Raw genomic sequence first — 19,049 nt, forward strand, 5'->3', positions numbered from 1 at the left:
TTTAACACACGAGAAGTAAAATACATTTGCACCCGAGTGTAACACAAAACTTTTCCCCTCACTATAGCGAGGAAACTACAACGCAAAAAAATGCGTTTATCACTGCTTCCAGTAGTTCCACAGGTGGTAAATCATCTTAATTACTAGATTCACCTACTTTTATCAATTTTAAAGCAGTTAATTTGACTTTATTCAAGGTCAAATTACTTTACCCACTAGTGGATAAAATTCGTTTTTACCCGCTGGTATTAAAGGACAAAACACGTGTTTCCGAGCTAGTGAGGGGAAAAATAAATGTACCGATTGGTACTAAAATAACACTTCAGATCATTTCCTTACAGCAAACGTATTTAAAATCAATTCCGTAGCTACAACAATTCGTAATGCAATTAGCAAAATACACACAGAAAATAACTATCGTGAACTATTAAAAATCGGCGGTAAAAATACAGTAAACGCCAAAAAAAATAAGTAAGTAGTCTTTTTTCGCAAAATGGTTTCTTACGTGTAAACCACAGGTAAAAATATTAATAAAAAATAGGAAAATGCAAAAAGTAAACTTTCACAATGAACCAAAACGCTTAGCGTTAATATTAAAACTTCATGTACCATTACGTTTTCCTAAACAGTCCAATACACCTACTTATTGTTCGTATTATTTGTATATTACAAATAATGATTAAATATTGATATGGACCTTTTAAGGTTATTTTATCGTTGACTTTTTGATTAATTAGCGCAATTCGTTTCGTCTAAAATTTCCTAACACTTATCCTATAAATAGAGACCTAATTCTTAACCTTATCTAAAAACTTAAAAACGTAAAAACTTATCCGTGAAAAAAATATAAACTATAATACTTCATATCCCGTTAAACCGGGTCGTCTTAAAAAAACAAAAATATTTGGTTACTTTCTAAAAAAAAACCTCCCGAGATCTTTAAATATAAAAATCGAACAATGAACACATTACAAACCGCTAATGAAATAGAACTACACCCGTAAGTATAAAGTATTACATACTGTGATAATAATTCTAAACGGCCACCTAATTATTGCTTCAAGAACAGCCGGCAACCAGAATTGTCCATCACTAGTTCCTGTCTTCACTAAAGGCCTCGTCATTTGCCGGAGGCCGATGCGGAAATTGTCCGACGCGAGGCCAAAGGCCGGTACCAAAATTGTCCATCCACTTTTGACCTTACTTATCAGATCTCTGCTCGTTGAGGTTTTCGGCCTCATAATTTTTGCGAGGCCGAAGGTAACGGTACCTTCAGTACAGTTTTGTTACGTACCAAGTCACTTGTTTTGTCAGATCTCTGTTCGTTGAATGAAACGTTTATGAGGCCGCGCCAAGGCCGAAGGTACCGTGCCGAAGCTGTCCAGTCACTTCTTTTTACATGTCAGATCTCTGAGCGAGAGACTTCGGCCTCGCGCTTTATGAGGCTGAAGGTACCGTACCAAAACTGTCCAGTCACTTGTTTGACTTGTCAGATCTCAGCTCGTTGAGCAAGATATTTTTGGATTTATTTTCGAGGCTGGATGTACCGTACCAAAACCGTCCAGTCACTTTTTTGTTTTAGGCCTCGCGCTTTATCGGAGGCCTAAGGTACCGTACCAAAATGCCCAGTCACTAGTTTTTACTTGTCAGATCCGAGTTCGTTTAGTGGAATGTTTTCGGCATCATACTCTATGGGAGGCCGAAGGTACCGTACCACAACTGTCGATCACTTGCCAACTGTTTACTTGTCAGATCTCTGTTCGTTAAGCGAGAGGTTTTCGGCCTCGTCCTTTATGTGGGAGGCCGAGGGCCGGTATCGGTCCTCGGGGCGAGGGTAGTCGTCGTACGGGCTGGTGTCACCGGAGCGGTTGCTTGAAGACTCCTTGGTGGAGTTGGTATAGTCTGGAAATAATAAAAAGTTCTTGTTACTACTACATTATATTTTCTCCTACCGATCCGTGAGGTTTTTATAAGAATATTTATAAGAGTTTTGACTCACGGTTATTTTCATTAGACTTATATTGACCGGGATATAGACCGTGATTACCTTTTTGATTTTTGTGTCGAGCTCCCGATATTCCGATCAGTTTTCGGTGGACCGTGATCATGATGCATGTAACTCCGTCGAAATATCGGGAGCTCGACAAAAGTCAAAAAGGTAATCACGGTCTATATCCCGGTCAATATAAGTCTAAAGAATATTTATAATCTGCCGAAATTCAATATAAATTATTTGCACGTTAACTCCAACACTCAAAAGTCAATACAGAATGTATGCTATCTAATTATTATTTTCAGAAAAATAATTATGCATAGTTTATTTTTCCCCATGACAAACTTTAATTAGATGATAAATGTTTAATCCAAAATCATGATGATGATAATGATGAATCAATCATTAAATACAAAAAAAACGTTCCTTTTTTTGCATTAAATTCATGTGTTCGTTTTGCGAAAACTGACTTAAATGACAACGCTTGCAACATTTTTTTTAAAGTTATAAGCAGAGATCGGATGTTTGTGCGTCATCTCATACTAAAAGTCATTAAAATGACGTAAGTCACTAAAAATGTCGCAAATCCGTCCGATCTCTGGTTATAAGCAAAGCAAGTTTAGTAGGAAAATAGCCTACCCCGCTGACCCTTGGTTAATAAGTCATGCATACGTCAAACTTAATAATTCGTTAGAAGGAAACATTATACAATTATTTTACCTTTGTTAGAGTAGTCGGAAGCCTGCATCTCATTCTTGAGAGCGTAAATGTTAGGTTTGATGTCCTGGTCGGCGCCGCTCAGGTCCTCGGCCTTCACTTCGTGCGAGCTGGTGCTGCCGTAGCCATTCAGCATGGACGGCCGGCTGCAAATATCAGTATTAAAATTAGATCATCCATCATTGGCCTATAAGTATGTAGGTATAGGTATGTAGGTTTAAAAAGAAAAAAAATAGTACGCGGAAGATGTGATACTTCGTAACATAACCTTAAAAACATTCTGTCAAGTGACTGTCACTGTTTTAAATATATGACATTGCTAATTGCTCAAATTATTGAAAAAAAAAACAAACAAACTGATGAAATACGAACGGAAGTTCAAGAGTTTCACTTTAAAAATTGGCATATTTCTGGCTAGAATTTTTTCAAAATTCAAAGGCAACATTGAGCGTTAAAGGTTTAACGCTGTCAGTTAGAAGGCACATTCAGAAGTTTCAATTAAAAATTATACCTCAGTAACTGAAATTAAATCCTTTCCTACTGTGTCTATATAGGTTGCTAGTTCATATGCGGCTCGAAGGACCAATTACAACAAATTGCTAAAGGCCCACAATGAAAAGCGTTTGAAATTATGGTAAATACAATTTTTCGACTGAAAATTGGTATAAACCTCGACAATTTCTTAAGTGTCAGCAAGAATGAAATACACAAAGGTGAAATTTCATTATGTATGTGGATCGTTGACATTGTGAATTATTAATATATTTTTAGGATTCCGTACCAACACGGTATGTCTGTACCTGTTAGTCTCATTACTAAATGTGTCGAAAATTACTTATCCTATTTTTTTTTTTAATCTAGAACATACTCGCCTCGTAAGATATAATGCCCCAGTGTAGACATGCGCAAAATGTGTCACCAAAAAGAAAAGAGTGATATATGTATATCTTTCGTCCACAGTGAAGTACTTCACTCTTTTAGTTCACTAGTTCAGTTTAGTTCAGTAGCTCAATGGACCCATCTGTATCAACAGTATTGGTTTCAGTTCAGTCTCTCATTCACGGATATATTGAAAGGAATTACTCATTTGACAGATAATCTCATTCAATATGAATGATTCAAATAAAATTCAATGAATTGAATCGAAAAAATGTGAAATGCGTGAAAGTTAAACGAAAACTAGGTAAGGTTATTTAGAAGTAAAGTTATAGCCCAAAAAGTGACTTATGCAATCGTTTTAAAGACTAATTTTATATAAAATTTGATAATAAAATAATATCGTTATTCTACTCGTAATTCGTACTCAAAAAGTGTGCCCTTGTTTATTTCAAGTTTATTTTCAAACTGACATCAAGATTTAATTTTGAATAATTTCTGTTACCCCAACGATAAGAATATAATATTATCAAACAATTTCAAACTTCAAGTAAATAACGTAGGTACCTGTAGTCATCATGGGAGGAAGGATATTCTTCCGCCCCCTGCATGATGTGATCTTCGCTCGACATGTATGACAGGTTGCATTCCTCCATCATACCCTGAAATAAAACGAATAAGTACATTAAATAAATAAAAATAATAAATATTGGTGACACCTTACACAGATCAACTTAGCCACAAACTAAGCAAAGCTTGTACTATGGGTGCTAAGCGACGATATACATACTTAAATAGATAAATACATACTTATATAAAATATCCATGACTTAGGAACAAATATCTGTGCTCGTCACACAAATAATTGCCCTTACCGGGATTCGAACCTATATCCCGGCATTTGCCACGGCTCATGGGAGCCTGGGGTCCGCTTTGACAACTAATCCCAAGATTTGGCGTAGGCACTAGTTTTACGAAAGCGACTGCCGTCTGACCTTCCAACCCGAAGGGCAACTAGGCCTTATTGGAGTTAGTCCGGTTTCCTTCACCGAAAAGCGACTGGCAAATATCAAATGACATTTCACACATAAGTTTCGAAAAACTCATTAGTACGAGCCGGGGTTCGAACCCGCGACCCCCGGATTGAAAATATATATATTTAAAATATACTACACAAAAATATACCTGAAGGTTCCGTTTGAGAGCTTCACTGTAGCCATGAGGGCTGGTCATCATCGGAGGACTCTGTGCTCCCATGAACCTGTCAAATTAACAACAAATGAAATGCTAGTCCTTACCACTTCAACATTTAAAAAAAAAGTATGATCAATTTCAAGATTTCTTAATTTTTCTTTTAATATTTTTAATGATTTGACGGATTCAAAAATAAAAATGTAAATAAAACATTACCCCCGGCCACATTAGACCTCTTCTTTTATAAATGATGATAAAATCATCACGCTACTACAATTTACACGAGTGTATGGTGTAAATGTGTACCTGTACAATGTGTAGTGTCAAATTTTGAATCAAAAGTCCAATTCGTCTGTAACAGTGGTGTGTGTTGATGTGTGTGTGTGTGTCAGAAAGATAAATAGAATAAAATGGAAAGATAAAAAGTTAAAAAAGGCAAGCTTATGAGAAAAGAGAAAAAAGGTTAAATAACATGCGACAAAGATGCAAAAGCGTAAGAAGCCAAGACAGACAGGCTAGTACAAAATTGGGATATACATGCTGATGACAAAATGGAATCAAGAGAAGTTTAAGATCTCTACAATCTTACTTGGGTATCCAACGACGATCCTTCTTACAATTCATCTTACAACATGCATATCGAGACAAACATCGTTTTCATACATAATTCAGTAATGGTAGTCGATAAAATTAAAAATATCAGAAATTACAATAGCAACATATGGATTAAAGCTAATATTAGACCAGTCACAATACCGTGATGTTAAAATCTATAGCAAAACAATCGGTTATAGCTTTGCACTCTAGGAGTCTAATAATTTTCTTATGTGCTTACAATTCGTCATTTCCATTTAAAAGTAACACTTTTCTGACTCTTACTTTTTTGCTGTTAGAACTTCAAGGATATTACATTTCATAATTATTATTACCGAATATGCGCTAGTTTCTACCGAGGTAGAATTTAGAGAATTAGAAGTGTGAGCACATAATTGTATTAATTTTAACTATAATATTTTGAAACACGTAGTGGTTCTAGTAACATTCTAACATATTGATTAATCTAAAGCTTTAGATACAGTGATACACTTTACAAAATTGTCAGAAACATCGAACTAGATTAAAATCAAAAATTATCACAGCTACTATTTTACATGATAATTTTCGATTATTTATACACACGTATACTTTTTGGACGCGATCGCCCAACGATTCGGACATTTCAATATTTTTACAAAGAAAATCAAAATTTACAACATTGCATTTACATTTTTACAACAGCTCAAAATGATTTAATTTACATTCAAATCATTATAGTCTTTGAGTTTTAGCTTTTTTCTAAATTATTCAAAACTTATTGGATTCAGCAATTGAATTTCAGTTACAACGAAAGGTATCAATTTAATTTTTATCGGGAATATAGTCATCAACATCATCTCCAATTTGGCCATCATGATCCTTGATGGAGCTGAACATTCCTTTGTATCCTGGCCAAGATTTATGAGGCACTGAGCCTGTATAGTATTTGCTTACAAAATTGCTGTATCCAGACAAAGAAAAAAGCTATCCCTATCCCGTTCGTTGGACGGTCGCAGCTCGATGCGGTCGCGTCCTTACTGTGCGGGCGGGTTCGGTCCCGGGGCTGGCTCGTACTTCCTCGGCCGTCCTCGGCTCAGGTGCCGACGTTTCACGAACTCAGCGTCGTCCACCATCCAGAAGGACCCGAAGTCGTCTTCGTACCGCACGAAACATTTGTGCAATGAGAGGTTCGTCCGGATCGCGTTCTACAAGTCAACCCGATTAGTAGCTGACATATCCCACACAATAAACTTATAAGAGTACAACATAACGCTTCCATCGTCAAAGAGATTGACGATGGAAACGCGTCAGATCGTCGTGGAGAAACGATTGTCATGCAGGATGGCCCAGAGGTCCCAAGGACAGGAGAGGTTAATAGGCAAGCGAGAAATGTTACCACCGTTGCGCTGAAACCCACGAACACACACAAATAACAAGTCCTAAATACAGAAGTACATGACCTCACACTTCGTAGCAATATAACCGATGATGAAACTGATCATAAAGAAGAAGAAAATATTACAAACAAGGAAATTGAAGAAATCATTTGTTCAGAAGCGAAGTGGTTACAAATTCACAAATTTAATGATTACAGTTTTAATATGTCTATCGGTTATAAGGCTACTTACAATCATGATTCAAAATAAACTACACAAAAATTACAAATCCAAATCTGAAACGAGACCAAACGTTTATTTACACAAAAAGAGTTAAGTATCTCTAGGTTAGATAGAAAATATTTAGAAGATTAAAATGTTAGAATCCAAAAATTGTGGAGTGTTCCAAATGTGGTTATTGTGTCAAATGTCTGATGTAGATATGAGTATAATGTGTATCATAAGTAATTTAGGATTTATCACTTTGTTTCTTAAACTTTGTTAGTATTGTTATTTTGCACCTTATGATGAAATATCATCTAGTTAGTGTATAAACTCATGACTATCAAAATTAATATAGTCATTTTGTAGAGCAGGTATATCTGAATAACATTTTACATTTATACAAGTGCCTTCGTAATCTTGTATTTTTGCAATTTCAATACATTCTGTGTAAAGTATTGTTCGAAACTCTTATTTTTAAGTAGCTCGAAGGAGATGTGATTTTATGCAATTTAGAACAAACATTTAGTTATTTTACAAATTCAGTTATAACTTTCATATGTCCAGGTGTATGAGTGTAAGATGTTTCTTTTTGTGTACTATCTTTTAGTCCCAGTGTGTCTGCGTATGTATGTTCTGCAAAATGTACGATGGTGTCTGTGTATGTGTCCATTGTCACTTTGTATTCCATAAGCGTATCAGTGTAATAAATGTTTATTGAGTGAATACACTCAATAAACATAAATTTATTACACTGATACGTTTTTGTATCAGAAAAGTATGTGTGAAAAGTATAGATCATGTTATAGTCTAATCTAGTTTAGTTTAGGTAAGATTCATGTAAACTCTCGCTATATCTGTATTCTTCGCATCGCCATTTTGATTAATCTTCTGGTACTTCACTGAGCCCCCACGTCACAGGCTTGACCTAGTGTGAGGGCTATTGCTAACCATACTGTATTTTATCTCTGAATGTAACTATACCTACTGTTTAATTCCTATATTTTATTTATATTTTTATCTAATGTTTTGTAAGTGTTCATCTCATGAGTCAGTGAAAAGAGTAAATTTTGCGTCAAAGTGAAATGTTAGTGATGAAATCTATGAATAGAATATCTGTTAAAAGTGTATTAGACAAGTTTATTGTTGTCTGTGTATCTGTCGGTAGCATAGTATGAAGTGAACTGTATAAAATGTAATTTGTCTTGGTATCTTGAAATATGTTTAGGTATGTGTGGGTATATTGTAATAAGTCAGTCTAGTGTTTGAGTTGTTGTAAAACTCTTTGTTAGTATAATTATCTGAATAAAATGGAATTTGTGGTATGTTAAGTGTGATTATTAGTGTATTTTGTTGTCTTGTGTCGTAGAGTTCAGTTAATGTCGTTGGTATCATTTAGAATCTGTTAGTGTCCTTTAGTGTTTCTTGGTGTCTTTAAGTGTCCTTTGTTATCATTCTGTGCCTTCTAGCGTAGTTACTTTTGGTATCTGTTAGTGTCGCTTGGTGTATTTTGGTGTAATTTTGTGATTGTATTGTCTAAGGGTGTCTTTTAGTGTCGTTTGGTGTTTTTGGTGTAGTTGTAGTTGTAGTGTCTATTCGTGTCATTTAGTTAAGTTATGAATATTTTGGTAAAATTTGTATCTTGTAGCAGTGTACTACTTAGCGGTGAATTCCACTTCGTCTTCGGTCTACACTGCTGCCTTCAGGATTACTAGTCTTATTGTGTCTATAAGTGTTCTTTAGTTCTTTTGTGTCGTTTTGTGTCTTTTAGTGTTGTTTAGTGTCTTTCAGTATCCTTTAGCATCATTTTGTGTCTTTTAGTCTTTTAGTGTCTTTGAGTGTCTTTTAACATATTTTAGTGTTATTTAGTATCTTTGAGTGTCGGTTAGTGTTATTTAGTGTGCTTGATCTTTTAGTATCTTTTGGTGTCTTTTAGTTATGAAATGTGTAATATTTTGTAAAATGTGTATATTTTGTAGCAGTGTAAAGAATCGGCCTGCAGCGGGGTCCGTACCCCTGGTGCACTGGCGGCGCGTGCGCCCGCTGCGGCCGGCGCTTGTAGAACTACACTTTGTCCACGGTCCGCTCCCTTCACGAATACTAGTCTTATTGTGGAACTTTGTCTGTTAATGTATTTTTGTTTCGTTTAGTGTATTTAAATGTCTTTCGGTGGTGTTTTATGCCTATTGGTGTCTTTAGGTGTACTTTAGTGTCTATTAGTGTACTTATTTTGATGTATTTTGCTGTCTAGTGTATTTTTGTCTTTGGTGATGTGATGTGGTTGATGTGTTTAGATGTTTTTTGTATCTGTATGTCTTTTAGATGTCTGTAAATATCTTTTGGTATTTTTGTGTCTTTTAGTGTCGATAAGTAATGTGACGTGTAAGATTAGGTAAAATGTGTATCTTGTAGCAGTGTAAAGAATCGGTCTGCAGCGGGGTCCGTACCCCTGGTGCACTGGCGGCGCGTGCGCCCGCTGCGGCCGGCGCTTGTAGAACTCCACTTCGTCCACGGTCCACACCGCTCCCTTCACGTTCTCCACACGCATGAAGCATTTGTGCAGCGACAGGTTGTGACGTACGGCGTTCTGTTGTACTATACTAGTCTTTATTTGGTCGAGGATATAGCTAAAGATGGTGCTTTAGTGATTTGACAACCCTTTGTGCAAAATTGAAAAGTCTATTGTTAGTTTCGTTCGAAATGTATACACGCGTTTTGTAAGAAATATTTTTTCTTTTGATTTATATGTCGAAATCATTAAAACACCTAGTCAATTTTATAGTTAACATCATTTTATAGTCAACTATAATAACAGTTATAAAGTACACAATAGAGTATTAAATTATAATATTCATGTTCACCAAAATTTCTGTTTGTTACGTTAACTATAAGTTTAAAATTTAACATGAAATTTTGGTGAAAATAAATAAATACACATAATACTTACGTAAAAACTACAAATACCTGTTGTCCCTAATCGTCAGGAATTATTAATAATATTAGTTCTTTTAATGACAATGTTATAAATTATAATAAAATTAAATAATTTATCACTCAAAATTAAAATTACTGCATAATCTTTTCTTTGACTATTTTTTTTAATTATTAATATCAAACTATTGTTTTCTTTTCGAAAAGTAAATGAATAGGAATCTACAACGTACCTTCCACGTAGCAGCATTGCGTCGGAAGTAGCAGAAGGTTGACTGGAACCAATTGTAGATCTCATTGAGGGTCAGCTGCTTATCTGGAGACTCTATAATGGCCTGAAATCATTAATATTTGTATAATGAAAAATAATCCTGTAGTTAAGCTTAAGGCCCTAAGTACCTACGGACCTTGTGGTAGTTGTGGTACACCACACGGAAATATAAAACAAAGTTCGATTTTCATTAAAGTGTGCAACTTATAATTTCTTATATGATTAGTTTTAGTTAAAATACTAAAATAATTTGTCTATTCATGGAAGTAAATCACGGAGTTCAAAGACAATTTAAACTTTAATAAGTCAAAAGCTTATCTAAGGACCAACCTGTCGGATCAGCGAAGCATATGTGAACGGAGGCCGAACGTCTGCGCTTTTATAAAATTCGCGGTTGCGTTGGATTTCTGAAAAATAGGAATTAATTTTTATAACTTAAATTATTGTAACTACCAAAAAAATCTGTAGATTTTAAACCAACAGTGTTTACGTCACTTTTTGTATAATATTGTAAATTCAAACTAACTGTCTAACTTAATCTAAAAAGCTGCAACCATTTACTATTATGCTAAAAATTCAATGTAGTTTGATTAAGAGATTATTGAGAATCGTATGTAACTTCTAAACATATAAAATATTTTCTAAGAAATAAAAATACATTCGGTTTATAAAACATGCTTTCCAAGCATTACAGCTGTTTCTAAAACAGAAAACGAAACAAACAATGATTACCTAAAGACTGAAATTGTAATACTGTTTTACCTTGTTGCACATCTAATCCAGCTCTTTCGAGCATATATGGAAGACCTTACAGAAAAAATGGGTTTCATTGAATTCAAATAGATTGTACTAATGCTTCAAGAAATAACATATTAGGAATCAAAACTATCCAAAGCAATGATGATATTACATTCGTAAATATCGTGACATGGACTTTAACATCTGGAAACTTGGAATTTGAATAAAATACCCCCTCTAAAAGATCTCTAGATTGGGAGTCAAATGAATTTATTTGAAAAAGGCCTCAATCGTTGAATACCAGAACAAATCTGTAGCAGCATAAACACAATAAACATTGTTGGAAACTTACCACCAGCTATAGCCACTCCGGATTTGTCGGAGACTCGGCGACGCACTGGTCCGGGTGATGTGCCTTCATTGGGTGCTCCTGAAATGGCAGAACGCTCTAATAATCATCATACTCATATTCATGAATTACTTGCTAAATACAGTTGTATATTCTTTGGCGAGATAAAGAAAAAAGAGTCAGATTTCAATGATGATTACAACAAAATTTCAACATGACTTCGTTCCATGCTGGATATTATAGGTGGAAGATTAGAGCTGCAAGGGAAAAATATATTAATGCTACGAGTACTAACCATGAGAATGTTTCGGCTGATGATGACTAGAGTCCTTAACAGCATTCAGACGTCCATGAGTATGTTCTGGCTAGTGGTAGCTTAAGTCCAGATAGTCCCAATTTTGCAGCCACTAATATAGAAGGATTTTGAAGCAACTAGAGAGATGTCAATGCTACAAACCATGAGGATGCTTCGGCTCGTGGTGACTCGAGTCCCTATCAGCATGCAGATGTCTCATAATGGCCGTCAAACGGTCTCATTTTTTTTTATTCAGCTGCTGATAACATAAGAGGTAGTTTGGAGCTGCAATGGAAAAAAGATGTCAATACTACTAACCATGAGGATGTTTCGGCTGATGATGACTAGAGTCCCTAGCAGCATGCAGGTGTCTCATCATGGCCGCCAGACGGTCTCTCTCGCGACGCAGCTGCAACTCCAGCTGAGCCACCACCTGCATCTGCACGCGGGCCTGCGCGGCTGATCTGTCGTCGAGGGTGTGAGCTGCTTCCAGGTGCCTAGATTACCAAAGATAATATTATTAAATGCCCAGAATAAATGCAGTATTTGAATGTAAATCTTAAATTTAGGAAAATTTTGGAAATTAATGCCAGGTACTCGTACATACATAGCAAGTAGTGTTGGATTAACCAAAAGACATTTTACAAAAGCTATACAGTTGTAAAAGTTTTAGATATTTGGAAGAAGTAGGTACACTGAAATCGTAGAAAGTCAGCAAGAAGTCATCGGTCTAGGACTGTTTAGAACATCAAACTGTTTAGATCAGGCAAAGCTAAATTACTAAAGTGAATGGTGTAGTGTCGAATAAACATCAAGAACATAGTGTTGATTAAAATTTAAAGTAACAATTAACTAATGTCAACTAATCAATCCCAATAATTTCCTCTTTACATTATAGTATGAGTAATAAATAAGAGAGGTCCTTAGTATACATACTTGAGGAACGCCTGATAGTCGTCAGCCAGCGCGTCACAGCCGGGCCACTTGCATACTCCGCGCCCGAACAGCGGGTGTTCTTCCATCTCGCTCCCCCATAGCATGAGACCTGCATAACATTATCAGATTCAGTGACTTATTTTCTAAAAATCGAGAATTTTCGAGGGTAGTTACTAATAGTGTCATTGATTTTAATAAATTGTTATTTTCAGCACCAGGACCATTCATTCATAACTGCTTGAAAATTCGAAAATAGACGGAGCACATACATATTTAAAACTAAATCTCAATAGTCAGTTGTAGATTTTAAAAAGGCTTTTGATAAAGTTTAACTTTTATACTGAGTAGCGTAACAAATCATGTGATTTTTAGAGAAAAACAGTCATGAAAGGCAGTCTATTGAGAAAACCCTAGGTAGTTCATTATGAAGGATACGAGTACTACGGGATAAAATTTGAAATTGAGTCCAAACCTGGAGGAGCATTAGGCGGCACGGAGAGGGGTCCGTGCATGAGGTACTGGCGCTGTACAGCTTGCAGCTGCTGCACCAGCTGTTGCTGCTGCGCGCCGAGCTGCTGTTGAAGGGAACCTGAGGATATAGGAGTATTTTTACCACTTTCTATCATGTCTATTATACAGAACAGTTTTGCTCTGAGAAGTTTAGATTTTTTTTAATACCACGTCGGTGGCAAACAGTGATACGATCTGCCTGATGGAAAGCGGTCACCGTAACCTATGGACACCTGCAACTCAGGGAAAACTCAGAAACTTGTGCACTCTGTTTTTGAAGAACCCCATACTGTAGTTTATCGGAAATACCTCGGCAGGGAGCTCATTCCACAGCCGGAGCGTTCGCGGGAGGAAATTACTCTGAAACCGCACGGTGCGCGACCATTTACTTAGGTTGCAAGGTGTGTGGATGAGCGCCCTGTCGATGGCGAGTGGTGCGATGATGGAAAGTGAACGTTGGTATCATGCCAAACAGTTCTTCAGATAAGAAGACATTTTCGTCAGAAGACAATTGAGACATTTATTTGATCAGTTGTTTATTAGCACCAATCGTTTCAGCTATCGATTGGTAAGTATGTTTGTTTTCTTAAGAGAAAGTTATTTTGGAAAAGCGTTTTGATATTAATCAATCTAATGTAATGATGCGGTAATGCCAAAGTAAGATCCTTGGGGATAAAGACCAATGATGAATTATCCATGTCCTTCTTACCAGGGGAAGCATCAGGAGGCGGCAGATGAGACTGTGACAGCAGGTTCAGGTTTATCTGGTCTTGCAGTCGGGATTGTTCCAGCTGACGCTTGGCTGCCTCCGAGGATAAGTGCTGTTCGGAAAAAAGAATAAGATAGAATTGATGGTAATCTTACAGAAAACAAAAGCACACAGCCTCAATAGTTGATGTGAAACGTGGTGTTACCACCGCTATTACGTTCGGCCTTCGGTTGAGATTCACGTAGGGCAGAAGTCAGTAAATCAGTGCTCAAATAGGTGCATTAATTATAATAGTAAGTGTCTAAGGGCGTAAAGTCGCACCGCGTAGGGCCGAAGACCTGAATCTTACTGCTGAATGTAAGAGCGTACTACGTGTGCTTGAATGTCACGTGTACTGCGCCCGACCTACTGGAAAATGTAAGGTCAGGCTTTTCAAAGCTTTTCAATGTCGGGCTGCGCCCGATCCTACAGCTTACTGTACGGTCCTTAGAGTGTACTGAGCAGTGGAAGATGCTATGCTAGTACTAATGCTTGTTTATTATATTTCAGTGACAATTTTCTGAATTCGAACGCGTGAGACTCAAAAATCGGCCCGCTGGTCGAGAATTGTTTTGTGCGATTCATTCTTTCCTTTATTCATTCACTCAATCAATCATTCATGAAATCATTCATCAAACCATTCATGAAATCATTTATCAAATCAGTCGTCAAATCATTCTTCAAATCATTCATCAAATCGTTCATTTATAATGCTGGTGAAGTAAAGAGTGTTTTTTCTTATACCACGTCGGTGGCAAATAGGCATACGGTCCACCTGATAGAAAGCGGTCACCGTAACCTATGGACTGAATCTAGAGTGTGCTGAACCAGTGGGATACTCCAGGTCTGACGTCTTCAGATTCCTCTAGGACACAACAGCAAAGCTCCAGCACAATACCAATTACTTACTCACCTTAACCTATAATATGTAGGTAGGTACCTACTAATTGTCTGTGCAGTTGAGCTGAATGATGCATTTGCACCACGCATAAATATCTTACATACAATGTCACAGTTTCGTTTTCTTTCAAACCCTTCTTTGCCAAGATTGGCACTGAAACTTGAGTAGTTTCATGTGCTCTGCCTACCCCTTCATGGGATACAGGCGTGATTGTATGAATGTATGTATGTATAAACTTCTTACAAGTTTCTGTGGCGCATCTTAGTTCTTAAGGTTTTTGGAATTTTTATTGATGATATAAATAAAAACAAAAGTCCTCACCTGCTTCTGCATATGATGCTGGTGGAACAGCCGTTGCTTCATGAGCGCCTGGAGCTGCGAGTGCTGGTCGAGCAGCTGCATGGCCAGCAGGTCTGGCGCGACCAGCGGCAGCGGGGAGCGCGCGCCAGCAGTGCTGCCGGCTGGGGAGACGGGGGCTGGTGAGGAGTGGGCTGACCCAGCTGTTGGGGAGGTTGGGGCTGACGCCTGCGAAAATAATTGTAGGTTATTTTTTGGCTTAGCTGTTGGTACTTACTTTTCAATGACCAACTAATATTTCGTCACTACTTTAAAAAAATCTCGTATCTCACGCTGGTCCTCAAAGTTAAAACGCAGTAAGTCTATATGCATCCCATACATACTTACTACAATTTTCTTTTCATTGACAGACGAAGATACAAGTTTTTTTTAAAGTAGTGACGATTTACATCGTGCCTTGAAAGTTGAAACCAAACATTGAAAATTAAACAGATGGGAAATAGCTCTAGAAAAAGACTTGTTACATTGTAGCACTAGTAAATAGTTCATTCAATGTCCTTTTTCGTATTAACTATAACTAACTAATATGGCTCTGCGATCCAAAGAGAATCCTGCCCTCCAAACCGAGAGCACGCCACTTATCCCGATCCTGCGCAGCTTCCTGCCAATTATCGGCTTGTAGCTGACACAGATCCGCCATCACACTGTCTCCCAGCGGTATCTGGGCCGACCCGCCGGGCGGCCACCAGTTGATCTTCCCAGATACGCCCTCTTAGCAACCCGATCCTCTCCCATTCTTATGACAAGATTTAAATAAGTACAATCAGAGAGCATATAAGTATATCCTTGAGCTCATCAAGCAAGCAAGCTTCATCAAGAGTGCCTGAGTACAAATCCTTAGCCGGCCCAGAATACGAGTGAAGCCACAGCGTTAGAGTGAAGCCACTGCTTTTCCTCGCCACAATTATGTTGGTGGTGGCTTTATTAGTGGTATACGTACCCGTGCAAGAGCGAGAGGCTCATGGTCTCGGGGGGGTGAGGCGCGGCGCGGGGGCGAGCTGCGCCGACGCCGCCGCGCCGCTTCGCCGCCCCACCTGCCGGACTCCTCTCTGAAACAACATCACACGTCACATTTGGAACAGCTTCTATGGTCCTATCGTCTATGGCCAAAGCATTGTAGAGTCCATGACAATGTGGCTTATTGACTTATTCTATTATACCTTGGTAGTCTAAAAATAGTCTAGAAAAAAAAACAGTCCATGAATCGCTGACAGTATAGACCTGTTTAATGACGAACTCGAGACCAATATTTGCAATATAGGTAGTCCATACTTGAGCATTTCTTTTTTTGCAATTTTTTTATTTTGATTTTTTTAGGGAATTTTAGGTCAATTGTACTCAGAATCACGAGTACTTTTCAATCTCACTGGGAGACAGAATTTCCATACACTTTTGTCACTTTACCCCACACAACATGTATGGAAAATGGTAACAAAATAAGAAAAAATCGTATGGTACAATTTTTTTCACTACTAGGATTGAAAAGGCTAGTAATTCTAAGTAGAAATAGCATTTTTTTTTTTCAAAAATATCACACTTCATAAAAGTGGCAAAAAAAAATGCTCTTTTAGAAAACATATAGGTAATTAATTTAAATACGGTTGTACTCACGTTATTATCGCTATTGCTGCGATATGTTTCACGAAACACACACGAACGTTTGTCTCACGAAAGTTTAACGTGTATAACATATATAGGTAGTCCATATCAACGATATGCAACAGCATAATTAATCTTTAAAATGTAATTAGGAAAAGCACAGAATATACAAACCTGTCCAAACAGCGGTCCAGCTCGAAAGAGTTTAGTAGCGGCGGCTTCGCGGCGCCCGGGTTCGAGTTCAGTGCCGGCTCGGGACCCTAAGGACAACAGACATACATAAATAAATGACCCAAAACTTAAATCCATACTAATATTATAAATGGGAAAGTGTGTGTGTCTGTTTGTTTGTCCGTCTTTCACGGCAAAACGGAGAGACGAATTGACGTGATTTTATAAGTGGAAATAGTTGAAGGGATGGAGAGTGACAAGTGACATAGGCTACTTTTTGTCTCTTTCTAATGCGAGCGAAGCCGTAGGCAAAAACTAGTATGTTATATATTTAACGAATAAAACGAATGGATTTTTTTAACTCTTGTCAACTGTGTTATGTGTGTCATGTCATTTTTCCACTACCCAAAGGTTGCCTGGAAGAGATCGCTCTTTAGCGATAAGGCCGTCTGTTGTTTACATCTGTAATAAAATTTATTGTAGTGTGTACCTAATGTACCTACATTTCTGAGGTTGTGCAAATGTGCAATAAATTTCATTTTCATTTATTATGAACCAACTTACACTAACAGATAAGAAACCTAACATGTAAGTTATAGGTTACAGGTAAAGATTACAACACAGGACTATACAACTATACATAAAATTGAATTTACAATCTAGACAGTACTACGGAACATAATACACTGCTTAAACATAACAAATTATTAAATTGATTTTGTTTGTATTGTATTGTATTGTATTGTACTGTATTGTTCGTGTTCATGGACACTAGGGCAATAATAAGTAAGTACTAACTTATAGTGTATTGCTAGAGTGTCATAGAAAGTAAGTAGGTATGTAAACAATGAGGTATAGCAACTTGCTTATAACTCTTATAAGAATGAATAACACAGGCCTCTATTCTAAACATCATTCGACTTCTGAACTCAGCTATGAAATGATGTCATGCCTTGTTTACACTATTTAATTTACACAATACGTCAGTATTATAAACATTAGTAACTATAATATATTTGTTTTAGCTTATACAGCGTTGTAACTAAAATTGGTTGTGTGCTTTGCTAAAAAACTTTAGTGTTTGTGGTTAGTTAACGCCTACATTGAGTAAGTAAATGATTTTAGACTAGATATGAGTACATTGTATCACATAATTCAAAATTGGTTTCCCGATTTTCATTTTATTAACAAAAATCTAGTAGGAACTTTCAAGCATATAGGATAAGCGGGAAGCTTAGAAAGGTTAGACGTATCTTAATAACAGGATATGAATTTGATCTGGTTTTGTTATGGATATGAGCTGTTGGAGAAAAGAGTGACGTTACTATTTTGAAAGAAGAATAGAATTGACACTAAAATATCATATTCCGTAATATTCAGACCGAATAGATAATATCAACTGGTATCTATTACAATCATCAAGCATAATATCTATTCAAGTCTCTTTTTGGCATTAGGCCGGTTTCCTCAAGATATGTTTTTTCAGTACAGTGTTTTTTTTACACACTAATGCGAGAAGTGGTTCATTATATTTCAGGTCAAAACTTCGGAGGGCATCTGTACTGAAAAACGTCGTACGATACACGTGCGAACAGGAAATTCGTAACTCATGTCGATTTAAAACAAACCCTTCGGTCGTTTTTAATTTATCGCCACTCGTTTCGAACTTCCTTTTTTACGCACTTGTATAGTAAAAATGAGGAGAATCCCTTTCTTCCAAAAGATAGGTACCTAATGTTTCTTTTCCATTCACCGTATAGCTAAATTTTTAAAATTTATTTTTTATTGCTCCACCGCTTTGACACTATGAAATACTAGTTTTTGCCCGCGGCTTCGCGCGCGTTAGAAAGAGACAAAAAGTAGCCTATGCCACTCTCCATCCCTTCAACTATCTCTACTTAAAAAATCACGAGAATTCGTCGCTCCGTTTTGCAGTGAAAGACGGACAAACAAACAGACACACACACTTTCCCATTTATAATATTAAGTAGTATGGATTTAGAGCACCCTGTAGAGCTAGAGGTAAAAAACTAGCCTATGTTATTGTTACAGCACTTGCTGTATAAACACTGAGCTCACCGCGATGTTGCAAATGTCGACAACACGGGTTCATACACTTCATGTGATGTGTATTATATCGATTTATAGATTCAGCACTAAAAGGCCTACCGCAAGGTCCGACATCCGGAACATTTTCGTTGGTATCACAAACTTCGGTGTTCATGGTAGTCCCTCAAATCAGAAGAAGCGCACCTACGTACCTAACGTACGTACCTAAAGACCATTATT

The 19,049-nt window shown here is 37.0% G+C and overlaps 1 protein-coding gene across 1 annotated transcript in view; it reads right to left on the reverse strand.

The window, feature by feature from the left end:
- Positions 1-685: 685 nt before the first annotated feature.
- LOC125237291 (forkhead box protein P1-like) overlaps positions 686-19,049 on the reverse strand; it is a 27,809-nt gene continuing 9,445 nt past the window's right edge. Inside the window, exons 2-16 of the mRNA XM_048144281.1 lie at positions 16,764-16,849; positions 15,931-16,039; positions 14,955-15,158; positions 13,694-13,805; positions 12,947-13,063; positions 12,475-12,583; positions 11,857-12,035; positions 11,247-11,324; positions 10,487-10,563; positions 10,119-10,220; positions 6,395-6,561; positions 4,772-4,847; positions 4,154-4,248; positions 2,714-2,856; positions 686-1,902 (exon numbers count right to left, since the gene is read on the reverse strand). Of these exons, the coding sequence (XP_048000238.1) occupies positions 1,742-1,902; positions 2,714-2,856; positions 4,154-4,248; positions 4,772-4,847; positions 6,395-6,561; positions 10,119-10,220; positions 10,487-10,563; positions 11,247-11,324; positions 11,857-12,035; positions 12,475-12,583; positions 12,947-13,063; positions 13,694-13,805; positions 14,955-15,158; positions 15,931-16,039; positions 16,764-16,849 (1,815 nt within the window). The 3' untranslated portion in view covers positions 686-1,741. The remainder of the gene's footprint in view (positions 1,903-2,713; positions 2,857-4,153; positions 4,249-4,771; positions 4,848-6,394; positions 6,562-10,118; positions 10,221-10,486; positions 10,564-11,246; positions 11,325-11,856; positions 12,036-12,474; positions 12,584-12,946; positions 13,064-13,693; positions 13,806-14,954; positions 15,159-15,930; positions 16,040-16,763; positions 16,850-19,049) is intronic.

The sequence above is a fragment of the Leguminivora glycinivorella genome, chromosome 21 (genome assembly GCF_023078275.1).
Source record: "Leguminivora glycinivorella isolate SPB_JAAS2020 chromosome 21, LegGlyc_1.1, whole genome shotgun sequence".
Taxonomy (NCBI): Eukaryota; Metazoa; Arthropoda; class Insecta; order Lepidoptera; family Tortricidae; genus Leguminivora; species Leguminivora glycinivorella.